At 38.1% G+C, this 24,155-nt stretch overlaps 2 protein-coding genes across 15 annotated transcripts in view; one reads left to right on the top strand and one right to left on the bottom strand.

The window, feature by feature from the left end:
• The window catches only part of LOC133621664 (sodium channel and clathrin linker 1-like), a 106,947-nt gene extending 97,650 nt beyond the window's left edge, over positions 1–9,297 (top strand). For 11 of the 12 annotated variants that reach the window (XM_061983910.1, XM_061983904.1, XM_061983905.1 and 8 more), the window contains 5 exons: positions 1,731–1,923; positions 4,520–4,716; positions 4,869–4,947; positions 7,173–7,268; positions 9,098–9,297. In XM_061983910.1, the coding sequence (XP_061839894.1) occupies positions 1,731–1,923; positions 4,520–4,716; positions 4,869–4,947; positions 7,173–7,268; positions 9,098–9,154 (622 nt within the window). In that variant the 3' untranslated portion in view covers positions 9,155–9,297. The remainder of the gene's footprint in view (positions 1–1,730; positions 1,924–4,519; positions 4,717–4,868; positions 4,948–7,172; positions 7,269–9,097) is intronic. The other variant, XM_072916073.1, reaches the window with a different exon arrangement.
• On the bottom strand, positions 774–24,097 carry lg25h4orf33 (linkage group 25 C4orf33 homolog). 3 transcript variants are annotated; one of them, XM_061983912.2, is made up of 7 exons: positions 24,019–24,097; positions 20,765–20,958; positions 20,632–20,692; positions 20,478–20,529; positions 11,266–11,465; positions 9,386–9,483; positions 1,172–1,319 (listed from the first exon to the last, which is right to left on the bottom strand). In XM_061983912.2, exons 2-6 carry the CDS (start codon positions 20,949–20,951, stop codon positions 9,387–9,389), a joined length of 597 nt encoding a protein of 198 aa, XP_061839896.1. In that variant the 5' UTR covers positions 20,952–20,958; positions 24,019–24,097; the 3' UTR covers positions 1,172–1,319; position 9,386. The 3 variants fall into 3 exon arrangements, with proteins under 3 accessions (XP_061839895.1, XP_061839896.1, XP_061839897.1); XM_061983911.1 differs by lacking the exon at positions 9,386–9,483 and having other exon boundaries at positions 774–1,319; XM_061983913.1 differs by lacking the exon at positions 1,172–1,319 and having other exon boundaries at positions 9,342–9,483.
• Between the last annotated feature and the right edge of the window lie 58 nt (positions 24,098–24,155).

Here is a 24,155-nt window from a genome sequence, read left to right as displayed (position 1 = left end):
ACAAAATGCAGTTTCAAAAACACTATGAAGAACACAATGAATTTAGTAATCTCAGTGTATCTACAAATCAACTAAACTTTGCCACAGCCCTTCTAGGATTGAACAAAAAACTACATAAAGCATAAATGAAAACTCTTGGATGTTTCAACTACCCCGTTTTTCATTTCCACATAGTAATCCTGTGCTAACTCAAGAAACCATACAAACTGAGGTAGAAACTATTCAAGTTCTACTATTCACTGCCTTCTAGGCATCACTGTGTATCGATAGAAAAAATAAAAGCTGTACAATGTGTGAACAATTTCAACAAAGCAAAAATAAAAACTTAAAAGACAAAAGTTCAACCAGAAGCTTGCCAGAAGCTTGTGGATGGCTACTAAAAGCGCCTTATTGCAGTGAAACTTGCCAAGGGACATGTAACCAAATATTAACATTGCTGTATGTATACTTTTGGCCCAGCAGATTTGGTCACATTTTCAGTAGACCCATAATAAATTCATAAAAGAACCAAACTTCATGAATGTTTTTTGTGACCAACAAGTATGTCCTCCAATCACTCTATCACAAAAAATAAGAATTGTAGAAATTATTGGAAACTCAAGACAGTCATGACATTATGTTCTTTACAAGTGTATGTAAACTTTTGACCACGACTGTATAAATACTGTAAATTGATTGAAACTTTTTTGATTGATTGAAACTTTTATTAGTAGATTGCACAGTGAAGTACATATTCCGTACAATTGACCACTAAATGGTAACACCCGGATACGTTTTTCAACTTGTTTAAGTCGGGGTCCACGTTAATCAATTCATGGTACAAATATATACTATCATCATAATACAGTCATCATAGAAGTTAATCATCAGAGTATAAACATTGAATTATTTACAATCCGGGGGGTGGGATGCGGAGAGATTTGGGGGGGGTTAGGTTGCTATTAGCATATTTCAGTGATCATACAAGTTTATCATCTGAGAAACAGACATTGTAACAGTGTAAGTCTCACTTCGTAGGATATGTACAGCGAGCAGTGAACGTAGTGAGCTCAGAAAGCATAAGAACAAGTATACCCGGGGAGGTGGGATGTGGTGGGGGGAGGGGGTTAGGCTAGGGTAGTAGGTGCCTGGAGGTGTTATTTTAGTACGGTTTTGAAGGAGGATAGAGATGCAATTTCTTTTACACCTGTTGGGAGTGCATTCCATATTGATGTGGCATAGAAGGAGAATGAGTTAAGACCTTTGTTAGATCGGAATCTGGGTTTGACGTGGTTTGTGGAGCTCCCCCTGGTGTTGTGGTTATGGCGGTCATTTCCAATCTGGAAGTAGTTTGACATGATGATAAATGATGAATAACATGTATAAATGAACATTTTACATCACTATTACTTTTATTGAACACATGTTGGCAAAGATGATGATAAGAAGAAAAGGGAAGAGTAACATGGACACCACCTTTGTACTTTGGTCCCATGGTGGAATATTTTGCATTCATAATCAAAGTACAGAGACTAAAAGCCACCAACGTGTGGATTCTTTGTTCAGGCACTTCATTACGAAGAACAATACGTGGGCAAAAGGACTAGTTTTTTACGCCCAATGTTAGGTTAGGCCATACGATAACTGAGACGGTTTAAAAAAATTGAAAAGTGATGCATACGAAAACCGAGGTACCACTGTATGATATTGTATCCAATAATTCACTCATGTACGGATACTTGGATTCACAGATACAATGAGGAATTGTCCCGCAGCCAGGAGGAACTGCAGCGGCTGCAAGGTTGTTTGGCTGCAGCCCAAAAGGACTGTGTCAAAATCAGCGAGGAACGCCTCCAGTTACAGCAGGAGAACTTGCAGGCCCGCAGGGAGATGGACGAGCTGCAGAAAACTCATGTGCTGATCCAAACAAAGACCAAACAACAGGTCAAGTTAAAGTTTAAAGAGAAAATAACGTATACAAACAGTAGGGGTGTCCTGATACAGCTTTTTTTTTTAAACTTCCAATACGACACTAATATCGGAGCCCTGATTATTTGCCGATACTCATATTGATCGGATACAACATCAGAAGGAACTAGAGATGTTAGGTTAAAATGCGTTAAAATGTAATATCGGAAATTATCGTTTTTTTTTATTATCGGTATTGTTTTTTGTTTTTTTATTAAATCAACATAAAAACACAAGATACACTTACAATTAGTGCACCAACCCAAAAAACCTCCCTCCCCCATTTATACTCATTCACACTACAGGGTTGTTTCTTTCTGTTATTAATATTCTGGTTCCTACATTATATATCAATATATATCAATACAGTCTGCAAGGGATACAGTCCGTAAGCACACATGATTGTGCGTGCTGCTGGTCCACTAATAGTACTAACCTTTAACAGTTCATTTTACTAATTTTCATTAATTACTAGTTTCTATGTAACTGTTTTCATATTGTTTTACTTTCTTTTTTATTCAAGAAAATGTTTTTAATTTAACTATCTTATTTTATTCTTTTTTTTTTTTAAAGTACCTTATCTTCACCATACCTGGTTGTCCAAATTAGACATAATAATGTGTTAATTCCACGACTGTATATATCGGTTATCGGTATCGGTAATTAAAGAGTTGGACAATATCGGAATATCGGATACCGGCAAAAAGCTGTTATCGGACATCCCTAGAATGAACCATACATAGGTTTTTTATTTTGCAATGTTGGATGTTTGAAAAAGGTTTCATCAATTAAAATTAGTGTTTTTCATACCTACCATGGCTAACACATTTTATTATTAACTGTCTAGAATGGGCTTATGCTGTCTTTAAGTTAAAGTGGAGTGGTCATTTGTTCTTTTTTTGGTGATACCTAGTTGTCACAATGAATCATGAAGTTAAAAATCATGACAAAGCAAGTTGAAGGACATTTGTAACTGAATATTTTCTAATACGCTCCTGCCTTGGAGACTTTGCATGTGTAAGTAGTACGCAACTATAATTATTTGGTATTTGTTCATATTGATATAGCACAAGTAACACTTATTCCAAATGTCTAGCTTGTGTGCTTAGCTGTTGTGTAGCTGCTAGCTCCGAGAAGCCTATAATATACCATGTTTACCTAAATAACTTAACTAAAATACAAGAAAAAAAACAACCTTGTGTGCTTATTGGAGGACATTTAGATGCTAACTGGCTGTCCAGCTTTGCACAAGTAAACGCGCTGCAAGACTGCTTGTATTGGAGATTATATATTTACATGCAAGCCGATATCATCCCAAACTTGTTTTTCTTACTAATATCAGACCGCTATCCGATATTGGATTGGGACACCCCTCAAAAAAAAGATTGAAATTATTTAGGAAACTTTTCCTATGAAAATAGATCATTAAACAAAAGCAGAAAGAGAAGATAAAATATATTTAGGGCCTGATTTACTAAAGGTCTGCATGTACTAAAACGTGCAAACCTGTCTGCACACGTTAAGCGGGCAAAGTGGATTGCGTCTGTTAAGTGGGCAGAATAATGTGCGCAGTCCAATTTCCGTCTCTGTCTCCTTTAATATGCAAAATATATGCTGATCATCAAAACGCCCACAAAATTTGGGAGGAGAAATGCAAGTATAATTATTTTGCACGCAATTAGTGATTTGTCAAGACTTATCGCCATTTTGCGTTTTATTTAGCACGTGTCAGAAAGACGTGCCAACTGATAGTTTCCGCACATGGCTGCAGGACCATTGCTCGAGCTGCACAGACACACGTTGGAAAGACGACAATCCTCCATCCTACGTGTGTGTGTCCACATTTTTGTGGACGGTCAGAAATAAACAATGTCTCGTCTATTCAACAATTTCCTTTTATAATTGTATAGCTGTTGAATGACTTATGGGGCTAATTAAAATGTATTGTGCTCGAGCTGCACAGACAGACGTAGGAAAGACGAGAATCCGCCATCCTACATGTGTGTCAACATTTTGGTGGACGGTCAGAAATAAAATTTTGTCTATTCAGCAATTTCCTTTTATAATTTTATAGCTGTTGGATGACTTATGGGGCTAATTAAAATTAATTCAATTGATGCGTTTTGGTGTCTGCTGCCGTTTTTTTCCTACTGTAGTTTTTTAATTTTAGGAAATGTATCACTATAACATATGTATCTCCCACATGAAAATACATCTTTCACTGTGCATTCTTTTGTGTTTGAGATACACAAATGCGGTGGTGATGTGAGCCACAGACTCGCGCATAGAATTAAGTGTCAGTGTGCATACATTTTTGTTCTAGATTGCGATTCAGAAAAGGTGTTACAGATTATAGATGTTTAGATGTGTGGTAAAGATTGCACCACTTTTCAATTGCACACGCAGTGTTAGTAGATCACACGCAACACGTCCACTCATAGTACAAGCTGTTTTATTTTTTTGCACAGGCTGTTTAGCACGTGGTATTTGGATCTTAGTCAATCAGGCCCTTAGTGTCATATTGACATGTTCAATGAGTTTTAATGGTCAAGATACTACCTTTTTTTTTTAGATGACACAGATGGATCAGGATTACAGCACTAAGGAGAAGTCTCTTGAAGCACAGATGAGCGACTTGGAAAACTGCAGTCATGAATCAATTGCTGATCTAATACACCTTCTCACAGCACAGCAGAAAAGTATTCAGTGCTGGAAAGTGGAGGCACTACACATGGTGCAGGCCTTTGAAACTAAGATTAAACATCTTATGTAAGAACCCACAATTGCAGTTTTTAAAAATACATAGTGACACATAATTTGACAAAGTTGTGTGTTCAAACATCCAGCTATATTGACAAAAGGATCACCATGAAAACAAGACAAAGTGTGACATGAAAGTTTCTCTGTATTTGTTACTTTAGGGAGCAGCTGAACCTACAGCATCAATGTTCACATGAACTGAAGATACAGCTGAAAAACAACAACATTACTATTGCTGAGGTGATCACAGAAACATGCCTGACCTTTTTGATATACTGTACATACAATATATATGTAGGGATGGGTAAAGAATTATGTACTTTTAAAAGGTACTGACCAATGTTCCCTCTAATTTTTCATGTGTGTGAGCAAACGCAAAAACTCCCTGAGCATTCAGTGGAGCCCATGTGAGCAACATCAGACGTGCACACTGTGGCTACCTGTCCCAAACCTGACTAAATAACAAGTTAAATCTCCATTCATCCATCCATTTTCTACCGCTTGTCCCTTTCGGGGTCGCGGGGGGTGCTGGAGCCTATCTCAGCTGCATTCGGGCGGAAGGCGGCGTACACCCTGGACAAGCCCCCACCTCATCGCAGGGCCAACACAGATAGACAGACAACATTCTCTTATTATTATAATCAAATGACAGCAATCATTTCCATGAGGTTATTTTCTAATATAAGTGTTTAGGCCCACTTACAATGACAATAACAAAAAATATTGTTTTTCATGAACTGTGTACTTGTATTGTTTGTCTGGGTGGAGGTCCTGCTTTGGAAATAATTTGTACCGCTTTCAGACATTGCATTTAGTTCCCATTAAAACATTCACATGTTGCACAATGAGATGTAAGCAGGGGATCATGTGTACATTCCTGCAACTTCCTATTTGTAAAAAATATATTTTTATTAGTATTTATTTAATATACTAACAGCATTTCATGATTAATATTTATAAATTAAGATTCCTAATAAATGACACTAGAATAAGCACACATTTGATTGGTAAATCTGTGGCTGTAAACGCATCACTGGCTAAGTGCCATATGTGCATGTGTTGGCGCAAGTGAGAAAGAGCGAGCGGCTGCTGTTGATATAACAAAGTTGGTTTTGGTCTGGTTTGTACTGCAGAAAATGACCAGCTTTGCTAGATATAATTTTTTTTACTAATGTTTTGGTGATGTGTTTATGGCCGGCAATAAAGAGTTTTGCTCAGTAAAGTGATCGATGGAATTCATGTCCTCAAAACGTCTCGACAGACGTTACAATATTTGAACAATGATGACGAAAACTGTTTTCTCTGTCATGTCCGTGTCGTGTCGAAAATTGTTTTGCGCTTATTTTTTTATTTGATTTTGTGCGTGGCATAGATTTGCCGTGCGCAGAGGACGCTTGAGCAGTGCACAATTGCACAGGCGCGCACCTTAGAGGGAACATTGGTACTGAGCAAATTTCGTCAGTACTACGCAATACAGATTCACGTAAAATGTAATAGTTCCATATTGTGATACTTTGTTGCCTCTGACGTCAAGTCCGGTTGTAGACTCAGCACTTTTCACTTGTCAGGGAAACAGGTGTATTTGTAGTGGACTGCATTTAAGCAATGTTGTAATTTTCCGTGCCAACAAAGCAAGCATGCCTAATAGAAAGCTCTCAAAAGTAAGGCTTGGCTTTTCAAAATGCACTAGCTCGATGTTAATTTATATTGGAGGTGCCATATACACGCTACTGATTAGCATGAATGACTTTACATGGCCATTTCATCACCTCCAAACTTGGTAATAAAAACTTCAACTAAAATGCACCTTACAATAAAACAGCTGGTGTGTAATAAGTACAATACTTACCGTAAACACACTTTGGAGGACTCAACAAAAGACAAGACTGGCACATTCAACTTAAGCAATCGAAACATATTTATATAGCCCTTAATCACAAGTGTTTTAAAGAGTTTCACAAACTCACAATGACATCCCATGATCAAACCCAAATGACCCCAGCTGTAGAAAAAGAAGAAACCTTGATTGAGAAGGTACAGAAGTGGCAAAGACTTACTTCCTGACACTCAGAAGTGTAAGACAACTATAACTGGACAGAACAGTTATCATTATCAACGCACTCTTAAATGTTGAATTAAAAAAAAAAAAGTTTCATTTTTTAAACTAACATCTTTTGACACATGGACACACCCAAAAGTACCAAAACGTGGTACCAACATGAATGTGAGGTGTAAATGGTGACCACTCCAGGTGTACCTTGTCTCTCCATTAGTCAGTTGACACCAGCTGGTGACCACAAGATAAACGGTATACAATTTGATGAGCATTTATATACAGTATTTTTAGTCTTACTCAGAATGCGTTCTATTTGATGAGCATCATTTTACAGCGTTTAGTTTACACATGCTAAAAAAAAAACAATGTTAATATAAGATCTTCATTATTGTTTCATGTGTGTTTGCAGTATGAGACACAGCTAGCAGAATTTCAAGAGAAGGCCAGTCGCCTTCAGAGGAGACTGACCAAGGTTGAGCAACGTGCTTCTATATCTTCACAGCAGGTACACATTTTCTATTGTAAATATTTATTTCGGACTTCTGAGAAAAGCAACCAAAAACAACAATGATTAATAAAGGAAAATAATAGAATAATATATAACAACCTAGTGATTTGTTGAACATGTTTACAGTTTCACATTCCAACATGTCTGGAAAGGAGTAGGAAGAAGCATAGCTTATTGAATACTACCCCTTTCCTAAGAAATTATCCAATCCAATCCACTTTATTTATATAGCACATTTAAACAACAAAAATGTTTCCAAAGTGCTGCACAACAATATTAAAAACAATATTCAAATATTATCCATAGCTCCACCAAAGACTAAATAAAAAACTAAAAATAAATAAATATAAAACCAATATAAAAACAATATATTAATAAATATGATTAAAAATGATTTTAAAGGGAAAAACCAATTGAAACAGTAAATAGAAATCAAAATTTATTAAAAAAAACACAGAGGACAACAGAGGGCAGAGGACCACATAACTCACGTAGTGTTAAAAGCCAAAGAACAAAAGTGGGTCTTAAGACGAGACTTAAAACACTCCACTGTGGGAGCAGTTTGAACATGGAGGGGCAGAGTCTTCCAGAGCTTAGGGTCGACCACAGAGAAGGCCCTGTCCCCCCTGGATTTAAGTCTGGTCTTGAGCACCATGAGCTGGAGCTGGCTCTCGGACCTCAGAGCGCGCGCAGGAGTGTAAATTTGGATGAGGTCCGAGATATACTGAGGTGCCAGTCCATGTAAAGCAAACAGCAAGGTTTTAAAATCAATTCTAAAATGAACAGGGAGCCAGTACAAACTCTGAAGAATTGGGGTTATATGCTCGCGTTTCCTGGCCCCTGTTAAAAGTCGTGCTGCGTTCTGGACTAACTGCAACCGGGAGAGAGATTTTTGGCTAATGCCAGCATAAAGTGCATTGCAGTAGTCCAGGCGACTTGAAATAAAAGCATGCACGACTTGTTCAAAAAGGTTAAAAGATAAAAACGGTTTTACCTTTACTAAAAGATAAAGATGATAAAAACACGATTTTAAAACGCCATTGACTTGTTTGTCAAGTTTAAAATCGCTGTCTATAGTGACGCCAAGGCTGGTGACTTTGAGACGCACATAATTTTGCAATGGTCCCATGTCAGTGAGGGCCGGACCAAAAACTGAAATTTCCGTTTTTCCCTCATCCATCCATCCATTTTCTACCGCTTATTCCCTTCGGGGTCGCGGGGGGCGCTGGAGCCTATCTCAGCTACAATCGGGCGGAAGGCGGGGTACACCCTGGACAAGTCGCCACCTCATCGCAGGGCATTCATTATTAAAACATTCTTGGCTAATCAAGCCTTGACGTCGCATAGACAGTTGAGAAGGGGTGTCAGGGGGCCGTGGCCTTTTGAAATTGGCATATAAATTTGTCAGTCATCTGCATAAAAGTGATCAAACACTCCATGCCTCTTAAAAATCTCTCCAAGAGGAAGAATGTAAAGCGAAAACAGGATGGGGCCTAGAATAGATCCCTGATGATAAACAAACTGTAGTCATGTTGACATAGTGTAATATTCATGCAACATACTGTAGCTGACATCAATATGCTGCAGTGGAAAAATTCCTTGCATGAACGATTGTAGCCACACAAGGTGCAATACTTGTTCAGCAGCTGATACAATTGATTGACAATTAAGTTATAGTTGTGTGTTTTTTTTATTTCAGAAGTGTAAGATGGTAAAAAAGATGGATAACCTGTAGTTGGTACAATCCAACCAACCATACTTGACTTTAGAAATAAGAATGACATATTTGTTGATTGGGTAATTCTTGATTTTTTTTCCCCCCACAGCTTTCCATTTTGGCATCTCAGAAGGAGAAAAAAAGTCTTGACAACGCTAAAAAGTAATCAATCATTCGTTCATATATTCCCTCATGTTTAAAACGTTCGCAATAAACATCATGAAAATACAAACGCCAGTTGTTTACATTGGAAATAGCTGCTCTATTTATTGGCCTTTAAAAATATCACTGTCATATTAGAAAAAATGTGCAATGTCATCAATACGTTCACATGTACAATAGTGTCTACTACTGTACATATCAGTCGAAACAAGCAGAAAAAATGTTTTTTTTATACCTCAGAGTTTCCACTTCCAAAGATCAGACTCAGGCTGGAGCCAACTTTCTCCCATAATGCTTTGCAGGCAGAAATTTCCAAAATATTTCAGCAGGTGGCTGAGAACAAGAAAAATATATATATATAAATACTGTATGTATATGAACATGGCATACCTTTCAGAATGTAAACATTTACCATTGTTTGTCTTCTTTCTTCATTCATATTATGTTTGTATGTGATTCATTTTATTTCTACAATGTTTTGCAGAAGTCACGGGCCACACTTTGGACACCTGCTTTTACAGTTCTTCATCAATGTTAAGAAGCGTATGACGTGTGTAACAATACTCGTTTTTATCGCATATGAAATTAGGCGTTTGCTAAGATATTTTGTACACGTCGTACAGAAACATGCAACCGGACTAATTACAGGCTTCACAGTCCACATAGCTGCAGCTGGAGGTCATTCAAGGGTCAAAATATGTGTCGAGTACGAAAAATGCGCACGTGTCGGCAGGTCTGTACAAAATCTGCGTACAATAAAAACACTACGTGTGTATGCGGCATTTGTTTTCAAAACATTTTTATATTTCATGAAACAAATTACAACTACAAAAACAAACTGACAAAACCACTTAAACATTTCACAAACCAAATAAAAAAAAAACACATTAACAAAAAGTTAGAAAACTTCCACTTACAGAAACCGGAAGTTGTCCCTTTTAAGAACCGCTTTGTGAATATATTTATCGATCGCCACAACATAAAGATACAAAATAAAACTGAAAAAACCTGCAATGTAGTGAAACCACAATATTTGAAATGTGGTGTGGTGAGGGACGACATAAGGACTTATCTCCTTCACAGTTCGACTGTAACATTTCTCTCGGATTGGCTCTGATCAGGAGAAAGTACCGTATTTTCCGCACTATAAGGCGCACCTAAAAACCTCAAATTTCCTCAAAAGCTGACAGTGCGCCTTATAATCCTGTGCGCCTTATATATGGACCAATATTGAGCCACAACAGGTCTCGCAACCTATGGTAACTACGCCGATTTCATTTTCCCCCTTCTACGGCTGCTTACCGTAGAAAAAGAAGCGCTTCTTCTACGGGGAAAATGAAGTCGGCGGCTGGTTACCGTAGTTGCGAGACCTAAACTTTATGTAAAGACCCAAAAATGGCTCCTATTAAGAGACACGCTTACGACGCAGAGTTTAAACTCAAGGCGATCAGTCACGCAGTAGAACACGGGAATAGAGAAGCAGCGAGAGAATTTAACATTAACGAATCAATGGTGCGGGAGTGGAGGAAGCAACATGATGACCTGCGCCAAATAAAGAAGACTAAACAGAGTTTCCGAGTGAACAAAGCGAGGTGGCTACAGTTGGAGGACAAACTCAAACAGTTGGTTGTTGAACAGAGAGCAGCAAGTAGAAGTGTCAGTACAATCACTATTTGTTTTGTTGACATTCCCTTTAGCGCAGCTCCATCTAATGGATGCATAACGTAACCCCAGCCTCTACTGTAGCGTCTATTCTATGCGCCTTATAATGCGGTGCGCGTTATATATGAACGTTTTAAAATAGACCGTTCATTGAAGGTGCGCCTTATAATCCGGTGCGCCTTATAGTGCGGAAAATACGGTAGATGTTTAAAGTGACTGATTTAGAAAGGATAATGCTCACCCCTAAGTGCCAAAAGGAAGCAACAAAGAAACACAACGAGAGCACAGAGTCTGTACACAGAGAGTGTATTTTTATGTGCATGGACTTTGGCACTGTTTTGACACCATAGATTTGGCTGTCCAGGAATATCAGTTATTTTGTTTCATTTGTGTGTCGTTATTTCTTCAAAGGAAAATGTATTGTTTTTTGTTAACGCATTGATGTATACTTACAAATTTGGCTGTTGGCCCTCAACTATCTCCTCTTTTGGGATGGGGTAGAGTGCTTCATACGTGCGCTTCTCCCCTGAGCCATGAATGGCGTAAGAATTCATCTTGTTCACATTCGGAGGAAAGTACGTCCAAGGGAGCAAAGCCTCTCCCATCCATCTGTCTGCTGTTATTGTAGCATTGAAAACCATGGGCAGTTGTTGCTGTAAGGGGAAACAAAGAGTATATTAAAACATAACACTGTACATAACAATGTCTTTCTAATAGGGTTGTCACAATACCAGAATTTGAGTAGTCGATACCGATGAATTTTCAAATTCTCAAAACGTACTTATTTTTTGCAAGCTGTTGTAGTTTACACTCCCTGGGCTTGTGGTGGCGGATCTCCGCTCTGACTCACGCAGCAAACACTTTCGTGACCACTTGTATTTGAATACCAGTTAAATACATGATGCAAGATTCATCTCCCATCCATCCATCCATCTTCTTCCGCTTATCCGAGGTCGGGTTGCGGGGGAAGCAGCCTAAGCAGGGAAGCCCAGACTTCCCTCTCCCCAGCCACTTCGTCCAGCTCTTCCCGAGGGATCCCGAGGCATTCCCAGGCCAGCCGGGAGAGATAGTCTTCCCAACGTGTCCTGGGTCTTCCCCGTGGCCTCCTACCGGTCGGACGTGCCCTAAACACCTCCCTAGGGAGGCGTTCGCGTGGCATCCTGACCAGATGCCCGAACCACCTCAACTTGCTCCTCTCAATGTGGAGGAGCAGCGGCTTTACTTTGAGCTCCCCCGGATGGCAGAGCTTCTCACCCTATCTCTAAGGGAGAGCCCCGCCACCCGGCGGAGGAAACTCATTTTGGGCGCTTGTACCCGTGATCTTGTCCTTTCGGTCATAACCCAAAGCTCATGACCATAGGTGAGGATGGGAACGTAGCTCGACCGGTAAGTTGAGAGTTTTGCCTTCCGGCTCAGCTCCTTCTTCACCACAACGGATCGATACAGCGTCCGCATTACTGAAGACGTCGCACTGATCCGCCTGTCGATCTCACGATCCACTCTTCCCTCACTCGTGAACAAGACTCTGAGGTACTTGAACTCCTCCACTTGGGGCAAGATCTCCTCCCCAACCCGGAGATGGCACTCCACCCTTCAGCTCTCCAGTGAGAGCTGAAGATCCTGGCCAGATGAAGCCATCAAGACCACATCATCTGCAAAAAGCAGAGACCTAATCCTGCAGCCACCAAACCGGATCCCCTCAACGCCTTGACTGCGCCTAGAAGTTCTGTCCATAAAAGTTATGAACAGAATCGGTGACAAAGGGCAGCCTTGGCGGAGTCCAACCCTCACTGGAAACCTGTCCGACTTACTGCCGGCAATGCGGACCAAGCTCTGACACTGTTCATACAGGGAGCGGACTGCCACAATCAGACAGTCCGATACCCCATACTCTCTGAGCACTCCCCACAGGACTTCCCGAGGGACACGGTCAAATGCCTTCTCCAAGTCCACAAAGCACATGTAGACTGGTTGGGCAAACTCCCATGCACCCTCAAGGACCCTGCCGAGAGTATAGAGCTGGTCCACAGTTCCACGACCAGGACGAAAACCACACTGTTCCTCCTGAATCCGAGGTTCGACTATCCGGCGTAGCCTCCTCTCCAGTACACCTGAATAGACCTTACCGGGAAGGCTGAGGAGTGTGATCCCACGATAGTTAGAACACACCCTCCGGTTCCCCTTTTTAAAGAGAGGAACCACCACCCCGGTCTGCCAATCCAGAGGTACCGCCCCCGATGTCCACGCGATGCTGCAGAGTCTTGTCAATCAAGGCAGCCCCACAGCATCCAGAGCCTTAAGGAACTCCGGGCGGATCTCATCTACCCACCGAGGAGCTTTTTAACTACCTCAGCAAGCTCAGCCCCATAAATAGGAGAGCCCACCACAGATTCCCCAGGTACTGCTTCCTCATAGGAAGACGTGTTGGTGGGATTGAGGAGGTCTTCAAAGTATTCCCTCCCAGATTCATCTCTTTCACTTTAAATGTGCACCTTTAGTTGCCATATACACTGTACAAAGTGGCTGAAGTGCGTCACAGATAATCTTTCCTACGACTTATTTTCTGGCAAATTAGGTGCCTATGAGGTGTGCCGTGAAGCAGAGTTACGCCATACCTTTAGTTACTTCCATTATCATTTGTTTATGAGCGACGGCTCATGTGACAGACTTCCATGAATAAGTAAATAATGTATATGGAAACACCAGATTTTTTTTTAAAGGGCAACTGCACTTTTTTTTACATTTTGCCTATCTCACAATACTTACAAAAGATAAGAACATGTATGTTTTTTTTTGTAATAATCGGCGTGTTCTGGTTGGCCAGCAATGCTGCCAATTAGAGCAATCTATACTGCCTCTAAATCTCTCTAAAAATGCATCCAAAAACCACCAACAATACTTGATTTACGTTTCATAACCTGCATAATAACCAAGCTGTGGCAACTTTTTTTTTAGCGTAACACATCGCCTTGTGACGGCAAGATTCTGCATCAGCAGCTGAATCACTTTTGAGTTTATATTGCCCAACACAATGCGATAGGACCACATCTGTTCTGAATGAAACACATGAACAATCATATTTACAATATCTGCAAAGTATCAGCCCACAATTCATGTTTTGTTTGTACACACTCGTTTAACAGTGTATGTAGTTGTACCAAAAAGCATGATGTGCTGCATGTACCATGATTGTTGGACATTTGCCCGTTTGGTCCAAGTTTCCAGTTTGTTTTGGGTATAAACTAAATTTTTTGTCGGCATAGCTTGGCTCCAAGCTCCACATTTACACCATCAAGTGACTTTTGTGGCGTCTGTCTGCTCCAACATTTCATCCTCTCTTTGTGCTTGCTGAGTTTCTATAACCAGCATCCTCCGTATATTCAGGTTAAAAAAGATAAGGTTGTGAGTCCTCATTTGTCCAAAAATAATCATCTTCGTCATCTATTGAGATCTATCATCATCTATCTGAGAAAAACTGAGTAAAAGTAAAGAAACCGAACTGAAACTAAGAAGAAAACCAAGTAAATCAAGAAAATGATTGCAAAACACAAGAAACTCGAGGAAGACGTGGAGGAGATCAGAAAGTCTCTTAACTCCCTGTCAGAGGATGTAAAGACTGTGGCCAAACAGCAAGACACACTCATGGAGTTGTTGACCGAAATCAAAATGCTGAAAAACATCATCAAGGAGAAAGACAAGAAAATTGTCGACCTAGAAACAAGAATTGACGAATTTGAACAGTACACCAGAATGGACGATTTAATTATAACATTGAACATATGCAAGAGTGGCTGGGGCTCGCGATAGGGATGCTGACAAGAACGCCGAAGCCCCGGCAGACGAACTTGAGACACTTGAACGGCAAGTAATTAACTTCTTCACAAGTAAGACCATGACTCTTCAAAGTGGCAGCATTTCGGCGTGCCATACTCTCCCCAGGAAGGACAGCAGAACCAACCCAGCCATTGTGATCCGGTTTGTGAATCGAAAACATAAAACGGAGTTACTACGGCAGGGAAGGAAGCTGATGGGAACTGGGGTTTACATCAATGAACATCTTACAAAGAAGAACGCCGACATTGCAAGACATGCATGCATCCTCAGAAAAGAAAACAAGATACAAGCAACATGGACACGGAACTGCAAAAACATGATTCTGTCAGTATGTGGACTATGGCGGCGCAAATTACTGTGCGGATTGCTTTCCCAGGATGCAAAACAACTAGACTGGACTTGGCTTGAAGGTAAATACATCTTTTATTTTTACACTAACAAAAGAAACAAAAGGCGTGCACAAGGCGGAAGTACAAACTTGGCTAACAAAACAAAACTAGCACTTGGGCAAAAACTATGAACGTAAAGCAAATAAACACTTACTTGAAAAACATGGAACTATGGCATGGAACACGTATTCAATGGAGTAACAGGGATAACAGAGGTAATGTCTCCAGGCTGACTTCCTGAAAACTGCAAGCCTAAATACTGGTGACATGATTAGTGAAAACAGGTACGTGACTCAAAATGTGAAACGGGTGAAACTAATGGTTGCTATGGTGACAAAACAAGGGAGTGAAAAAGCAGGAATTAAAAAGAGTCCAACAACCAAACAGAACATAACTTAAACAAAACATGATCCCAGACATGACAGATTCGGCTAAATGGAACATCTGAAGAAGCCAAACTTGTCACGATTCGAGAGCTCCACGACTTGAATCAATATAGATGAGAACTGTTAGGCTTATAACTGACATGGCTCATCCTTGGCTGGAGACGGGGAAGGCTATGTGGCGAGAAGGTGAGACAACTGAGAATCAATAGTTTTCAAGAGCTGAATACATCAACTCAAATCAATGCTACTTGTGACTACTATACCGAGGAACAATTTAATGATAATGTTAGTTTAGATAATACATTTTCTTTAATACATTTCAACTCTAGAAGCTTATATGCAAATTTCTCAAAGATTGACAAATATTTGAAGACTCTAAATGGCAAATTCAAAATAATAGCACTTTATGAAACATGGATTGATAAAGACAGAGGTATCGATTTCTCCATTGACGGGTATGAGTTGTATCGCAGTAGTAGAAGAAAGAAGAAGGGAGGGGGTGTGGCCCTGTTTGTTGACTGTGACTTGAAATGCAGAATGTATGACAATGACAATCGATGATTTATTTGAATGTGTAACTGTGGAGGTAGACATAGAAAAGATAAATGTTATTGTTACGTGTTTATATAGGACACCTGGGTCTAAGGTAGAAGCATTTAATGATAGTCTGGAAGAACTATTGTGTAAGGTAAAGGAAAAGAAAACATTTGTCATGTGTGGCGACTATAACATGGACCTGCTAAGCTCACCCAGAAATAAATCAAGAGACTTCTTGGATGTGGTATGTAGTAGAGGGCTTTATCCATTGATCACCAAACCCAGTAGAATAACGACAAATTGCGCAACGTTAATCGATCACATCTTCATAAATGTCATAGAAAATAATATAAAAAGTGAACAGTAGTAATTAATGATATAAGTGACCACTTACCTGTGTTTCTTACTTATGACTGTCAAATGTATAGAGAGAAGGAGGAGAAAACCCATAGGTATGTAAGGAAAAGGACTGAAGAGGCAATAAATAAGTTTAGGAAGGACTTATTTGAAGCAGACTGGAATGAGGTGCATGTGGGAGAGGCAAATGCTGCATATGAGGCTTTTCTTAATGTATATTTATCATTGTATAAAAAGCATTGTCCGAATGTATGGAAACAAAGAGACAGCTACAATAAAAAGCCTTGGATTATAAAGGGACTACAGAATGCTTGTAAAAAGAAAAACAAACTTTATAGAGACTTCATAAAAGTAAGAACAAGGGATGCTGAAACGAAATATAAGGTTTACAAAAACAAATTGATAACAATAATGAGACAAGCTAAAAAATAATAGTATAATAATTTACTAGAAAAAAATAAAAACAATATCAAAGGAACTTGGAATATTCTGAACAAGGTAATAGGAAAAACATCGGGGCCTACAAACCCACCAAGCCATTTTATCAATGAGGAAAATAAGATGATAAAAAACATGAATGAAGTGGCGAATGGATTCAATTCTTTTTTTGTGAATGTTGGACCCAAATTGGCAGAGAGTATTGGAGAACATAAAGATATACAGCAGGGGTCCCCAAACTTTTTGACTCGGGGGCCGCAGTGGGTTAAAAAATTTTGGCCGGGGGCCAGGCTGTGTATATATATATATATATATATATATATATATATGTGTATATTTTCATATATACATTGTCTTTATAATCCGTTTTGTCATTTAACATCAATTAACATTGATGTTCATCAACATTTAACATTGTCAAGTTATCGATGGGAAAATTCAATTTTAGACAATATGATTTGCCTGAGCGGCTCGGAGGCACCAAGAGTAACAAGCGGTAGAAAATGGATTAGAAAGGAAAGATTAAACTTGGGACATCCTGTGGGCCGGATTTTGGATGCTGGGGGGCCGGATCCGGCCCGCGGGCCGTAGTTTGGGGACTACTGATATACAGAGTGGGTGGAGAGGGGGAAGCAAAGTGCTACAGTCCATGCTTTTAGAAGATGTTAGTGAAAATTAAATTGTATCGGTGGTAACAAAACTGAAAAATAAGATATCAACAGACAGTGATGGTATAGACATGATACTTGTGAAAAAGACTATTGACTATATCATCAAACCTCTTTTATATTTTTAATTTTTCTTTTCAAACAGGGACCTTTCCAAATAGAATGAAGGTAGCAAATGTAATTCCAGTCTTTAAAACGGGAGATGAAAATAGATTTACTAATTACAGACCAGTGTCACTGCTGTCACAATTTTCTAAAATAATTGAAAAAATATTTGTAGAAAAATTAGACCGTTTTATTGAAAAGAACATGTTGAGTGAGAGCCAGTGTGGATTCCGGACCAATAGATCCACTGCTTCAGCTGTAATGAATATAATGGAGGATATAGCAACAGCAACTGATAATAAGAAATACACTATAGGGGTGTTTATCGATTTTAAAAAAGCATTTGACACTATAGATCATTCTATATTATTGTCGAAGTTGCATTCATTTGGTGTGAGAGGAGTAGTTTTAGACTGGCTAAGAAGTTATTTAGATAATAGACAAGAGTTTGTGGATTTTGTGGGTAATACATCTGAACAAATGAGGATTGAATGTGGAATTCCACAAGGTTTTGGACCAAAATTGTTTATTTTATATATGAATGATATATGTGAGGTATCAAAGTTATTGAAATTTGTATTATTTGCGGACGACACCGACTTTTATAGTTCGGGACATGACTTAAAAGCGTTATCAAACATTATTGAACAGGAAATGATTAAACTTAAGAGATGGTTTGATGTCAATAAATTATCATTAAATGTAAAAAAACAAAGTTTATGATTTTTTATAAGAGGAAAAGGGAGGAAACTATCAAACTGTAAATAGATGGAATTGATATTGAAAGGGTTTCTGAATTTAGATTTTTAGGAGTGATACTGGATGACGGTCTGACATGGAAATCTCATATTGCACATGTACGTAAACGATGTCTAAGAGTATTTTTATATTAAATAAGGTAAAATATGTGTTAAATTATAGGGACATGCGTATATTGTATTGTGCACTTATATTGCCATATATCAGCTACTGTGTGGAAGTGTGGGAAACACATGTAAGAGTAACATAAAGGCATTGTATCAACTACAGAAAAGAGCTATAAGGATTATTCATAAAGCAGATTATCTAGAACACACTAATATACTATTTATTAATTCAGCTGGGATAGGCTCCAGCACCCCCCCGCGACCCCAAAAGGGACAAGCGATAGAAAATGGATGGATGGATGGGTTTATTGAAACTACAGGAGCTAGTAAAGTTAGAGACATGTGTTATGTTTAAGGCTAAAAGTAAAAATATTACCAGCAAATTTACAAAAAAAGTTTGTCATCACTTCTGAGAATGAAGAGCATAGAAGAAAAATTAATTTCAAACATCAGTATTCAAGGACAACTTTAAAACAAATGTGTATACCAGTGGTGGGGGTTAAACTATGGAATTCTCTTTACAATGAGATACAAGATTGTAGAAATATATTCCAATTGAAACATATATATAAAGACAGAACAATAACATCATATGGACAGCCGTAAGTGTTTACATTTTGCTTTATATTTATTATTTTACTTATTTTTTGTCTGGTTTTGTATTTGATTTGTATCATCCCGTGAGGTGTATATTACTTTTTTGTTCGGTTTGTACTTCATGAAGTTTTGCACTTGTTGTTTTTTTGTGTGTTTTTTGTTTGTTTTCATTATATTTGGATGTATTTGTTTGGTTTGTATGCCTGTGAATCTGGGCTATCCATTAAGTAAGACTACTTAATATGTTGAAGGGGGCAGGAAATATAAGATTTTCTTCATCCTGTTCCTTCTCAAGCATAGGTGTGTAAATGTGTGTTTAGTTGCTAAAGTTTAATTGTCTATTGATCAAAAATACACATCAATGAAGGAGATAAATAAAAAAATGAAAAATTAATGATTACCAAGTCTGCCATGATTAGAAAACACACACGTTTGTTGCCGGAAGTGGAACACACGCTGAGGTAAATACGCCGAGGAAATAATTTCCAGTAATGCCTAAAATGATCAAATACGGTAAATATTGTTCATATTACATATTGTAATGTATGAATTTGTCTGTTACTATACTACTATAAAAAAAAAAAGTTAATCTCCCCTTTGGGGATTAATAAAGTACTTCTCATTGTGATATATATGTATATATATATATATATATATATATATATATATATATATATATATATGCAGTGTGTATATAAAATGTTGATGGAGGGTTTTAGAGGGCTTTGAAGGCAACACAGGGGACTCCCATTCGCGGTATATTGCGAGAGGTTTATTTTTTTTTAAATGCAAAAGTGCAGGTCCTCTTTAAGACATCAGGCATTCTTCAGAATGTACACGGCTCTCCGAGGAAAACGTTCTGTGCGGTATTGACGACACTGAAAAAACAGATATCAATGTATTTTTTGCATGTTTATATCGAAATGTTCTGCTACCTAAGAATGTACAACAATTCTTCTCAACAAAAGAGATGAAATATAACCTTAGAGAATTTTTTGATTTAAAATAGCTGTAGGCATTTAAGACCTTTAGCATATCAGTATGTGGAATTGAATTATGGAAGGACAAATGTAAACAACATACTAATTCAAAAACTGTTCAAACTTAGTGTTTACAAAGTACAAAGAAGAAGAACCATAGTAAACATTCTGAATTTATTGATAATCGTATTTATCTCACCATATGAAATACAACTTATCTCACTAACTATTATTTATTTTGTTATGTTATTACTTATGGAGTATATTGTGAAAAATTGAGAACAGTAAGTGAACAAAAGTGTTAGCAACTGCTATGTAAAGGAACAGAGGAAGGATTAAATAAACTCAAGATTCTTCCTACTCCTTTTCAAACATGTTGAAAAGAGAAACTGGAAATTGTGACGTATCATGTAATTGTACGCATGTTCGAAATATACTCAAACTCAACTCAATTCAAATATTGATAGTTTTGACAACCCTAGTATTTAAACCCTTTAATTACTTCTACCTGGAAGGCCTGCCTGGCTCCTGACAAGAGTAATATTAAGTGCTGACCGTGTCTGAAATGAAATCACAGACAGAAGTCGTATTATGTTTTATCAATTGTTATCCTCAGCTGTGTAAGTACACTGCATTTAAACACAATTTAACATTGTACCTACGGACAAACCTCCACCTCTAGGTAGTTTTCTGTTGTGCTGTCAAGAAAGAAGGACTCCACAACTGAGTAGACAAAGAAACCATTTTACATGAAGACATTTCTAAATACATTTAACACGCCTCTATACGACCCACCTTCGTAATCCCAGAGCCCAGGGAAGGGCTGGCCGGATGGTCCTGATGGAGCTTCTGGGTCATTAAAAAAGGGAGCAAACACCTTCATGTTCACCCCATCAACACCAGGAGAGAAGAGCATCCTGATGGGCTCATGATTGACAGGATTGCTATCCCAAGTGTGCTGGATTTCATACTCAATCTGCATATTGGTACTGGAAGGAGAATGTGGACACAGTTAAAACATAAAACTTACAAATAATAAAAGACAGCATCATGCAGATAATGTCAATAACTTCATGTTGTACAAACGACTCTAGCAGACAGAATGAGGAACTCTTGTTGGTGCTCTATTCTTGAGTTATTTACGTTATGCCTGATAACATTTGGTTCATGTCCAACGCAATTTTGTACGTCAACGAATACTTATGACCGTAAAGTGATTATGAAAGAAGCAACAGAGATTGATTGATTGAGTTTAGTTTATTTCGGACATGAACACACTTACAGTATAATACATCACCCATAATTTCATATCATTTCCCTTTACATCATGTCTGAAAAGGAGTAGGAAGAAGCAAAGCTTATTTAATCCTACCCCTTCCCACTTCAGAGCGTTTACACCAGGGGTGCTCATTACGTCGATCGCGAGCTACCGGTCGATCTCGGAGGGTGTGTCAGTCGATCACCAGCCAGGAATTAAACAAATAGTCCTAAAAATGAGCGATCATAAATCTTCACTATGACGTCACTTTCGTCACTTGATTGACATTCACGGCACCCGAGGGTCTTCTGAGATGACGCTGGCTGCTGCCAGCTCATTAAAATTACCGACTGGAAGGCGAGAAACACTTTATGTCAACAGACTCTGGCGCCGTACCTGTCGTCAAAACTCCAAAGACCGACTGCACAGTTGCACAGTTGCGCTAACAAAATAAGAGTCTCAGAAAGCTGGCGTGCACAAGCTAGCAAGCTACGGAGTTTGCCGACAATGTATTTCTTGTAAAGTGTATACAAAGGAGTACAGAAGCTGGACAAATAAGATGCCAAAAACCAACCACTTTCATGTGGCATTGGACAGAAAGGAGGACTTTTTTTCTCCTCCATTCGAAAATGCGGACGTTATCAGCACCACTGTCCAATCAATGCAAGTCATCAGAATCAGGTAATACACCAACTTATATTCTTGTCTTCATGAAAGAAAGGAATCTATATGTGTTAAACATGCTTGTATTATCTGTTAACACCTTTAACTTATTAACAATATTAACTATATGTGTTAAACATGCTTGTATTATCTTTAAACACCTTTAACTTGTTAACAATATTAACTATATGTGTTAAACATGCTTGTATTATCTTTAAACACCTTTAACTTGTTAACAATATTAACTATATGTGTTAAACATGCTTGTATTATCTTTAAACACCCTTAAGTTGTTAACAATATTAACTATATGTATTAAACATTCTTGTATTATCATTAAACACCTTTAATTTATTAACAATATTAACTATGTGTTAAACATGCTTGTATTATCATTAAACACCTTTAACTTGTTAACAATATTAACTATATGTGTTAAACATGCTTGCATTATCTTTAAACACCTTTAACTTGTTAACAAAAACATATATTTCATAAATAAGTAAATATACATTATATATATGAATGAGGTAGATCCCTACGACTTGATCAATTGAAAAGTAGCTCGCCTGCAGAAAAAGTGTGAGCACCCCTGGTTTACACATATATATGTTCATTTACTGTCTTCTTTTTCAGAGAATGATTAATACAGTTGTTCTTGCAATATATCATTAAGTCAGTCATGATAAACATATTGAGATGAAGAATATCCCTTTTTCAATAAGGTTGAAGGTATTTCTCATAATTCTTCTTCCTTGTACTTTGTAAGCACTTTTAATTGGAACAACCTCTTAAAGAATCAGAATCAGAATCAGCTTTATTGTCATTACGCAAGGTAACGAGATTGAGGCCATTCCATACAGTGCGATGTGTGCATGCTAGAAAAACAATGTGCAAATATATAAAAATATAAAAAATGTAGAAGTGCAATGAATATGGTGTGAAATGAATATATACATGAAAAACAAAAAAAACAAAAAAAAACTGGATCATATCACTACATTGTTTAACTTCTTTGCTTAAGCCATGCCATAGTTTAATTCCACATACTGATATACTAAAGGTCTTAAATGTTGTACATGCATACAATTGTTTTAAGTTAGTTTTTCCTCTAAGGCAGTGGTTCTTAACCTGGGTTTGATCGAACCCTAGGGGTTCAGTGAGTCGGGCTCAGGGGTTCGGCAGAGGTCAAGACACACCCGACTCATCGTGTAAATAAAAACTTCTCCCTATAGGCGTATTACGGATACGGCAACAGCAGAAGTCAGACTGATTTGCAGGTGTGTAATTTGTTGTGAGTTTATGCACTGTGTTGGTTTTGTTCTTTGAACAAGGTGATGTTCATGCACGCTTCATTTTGTGCACCAGTATAAAAACATGGTAACACTTTAGTATGGGGAACATATTCACCATTAATTAGTTGCAAATTAGTAGCATATTGGCTCTTAAGTAGTCATTATTAAGTACATATTAATGCCTTATTTGCCAGCTGGCCCTAACCCTCTTACCCTAACCCTGATTGATTGATTGATTGAAACTTTTATTAGTAGATTGCACAGTACAGTACATATTCCGTACAATTGACCACTAAATGGTAACAACCGAATAAGTTTTTCAACATGTTTAAGTCGGGGTCCACCTAAATCAATTCATAGTAAACCAAACCTAACCAAATAACTCTAAATTAAGTCTTTGTTACTTAGAATATGTTCCCCATACTAAAGTGTTACCAAAAACATATAACTTTGTCTTGAATTTGAAAAAAACACACTTGATTTTTCGCTAAAGAAGGGTTCGGTGAATGCGCATATGAAACGGGTGGGGTTCGGTACCTCCAACAAGGTTAAGAACCACTGCTCTAAGGTTATGTGTCTCCTCTTTAGTTGAGAAGAAGTGTTGTACATTCTTTGGTAGCACTCGAGAGATCTGATTTTCCAAAAACCAAACACAATCAGATTAAGGTGTTTACTTGAGTTGTTGAATGCTTATTTTGAGCCGCATTATTTGAGAAATTAAGACTATTTTAGTTCAGGGAAACGTAGTCAGAAACGTACTTATTTGGCATTTTCACAATGTCAGACCAGATATATTTGTGAATTTGTAAAAATAAAAAAATATTTAATCTTACCAGCCAAAATATAATCTGTTCGCAGTCGCACAGCTGCTTCTATCTGTATTATATTTCAAACCACAACATACAGTAAAGTACTTCCTACTCTGCGTTGCCAGGTAGGAATAAAACATTATCGTACCACAAACTTATTT

The sequence above is a fragment of the Nerophis lumbriciformis genome, linkage group LG25 (assembly GCF_033978685.3).
Source record: "Nerophis lumbriciformis linkage group LG25, RoL_Nlum_v2.1, whole genome shotgun sequence".
NCBI lineage: Eukaryota > Metazoa > Chordata > Actinopteri > Syngnathiformes > Syngnathidae > Nerophis > Nerophis lumbriciformis.
Note: the sequence above shows the minus strand (reverse complement) of the source record. Positions and strands in the feature narration are given on the sequence as shown.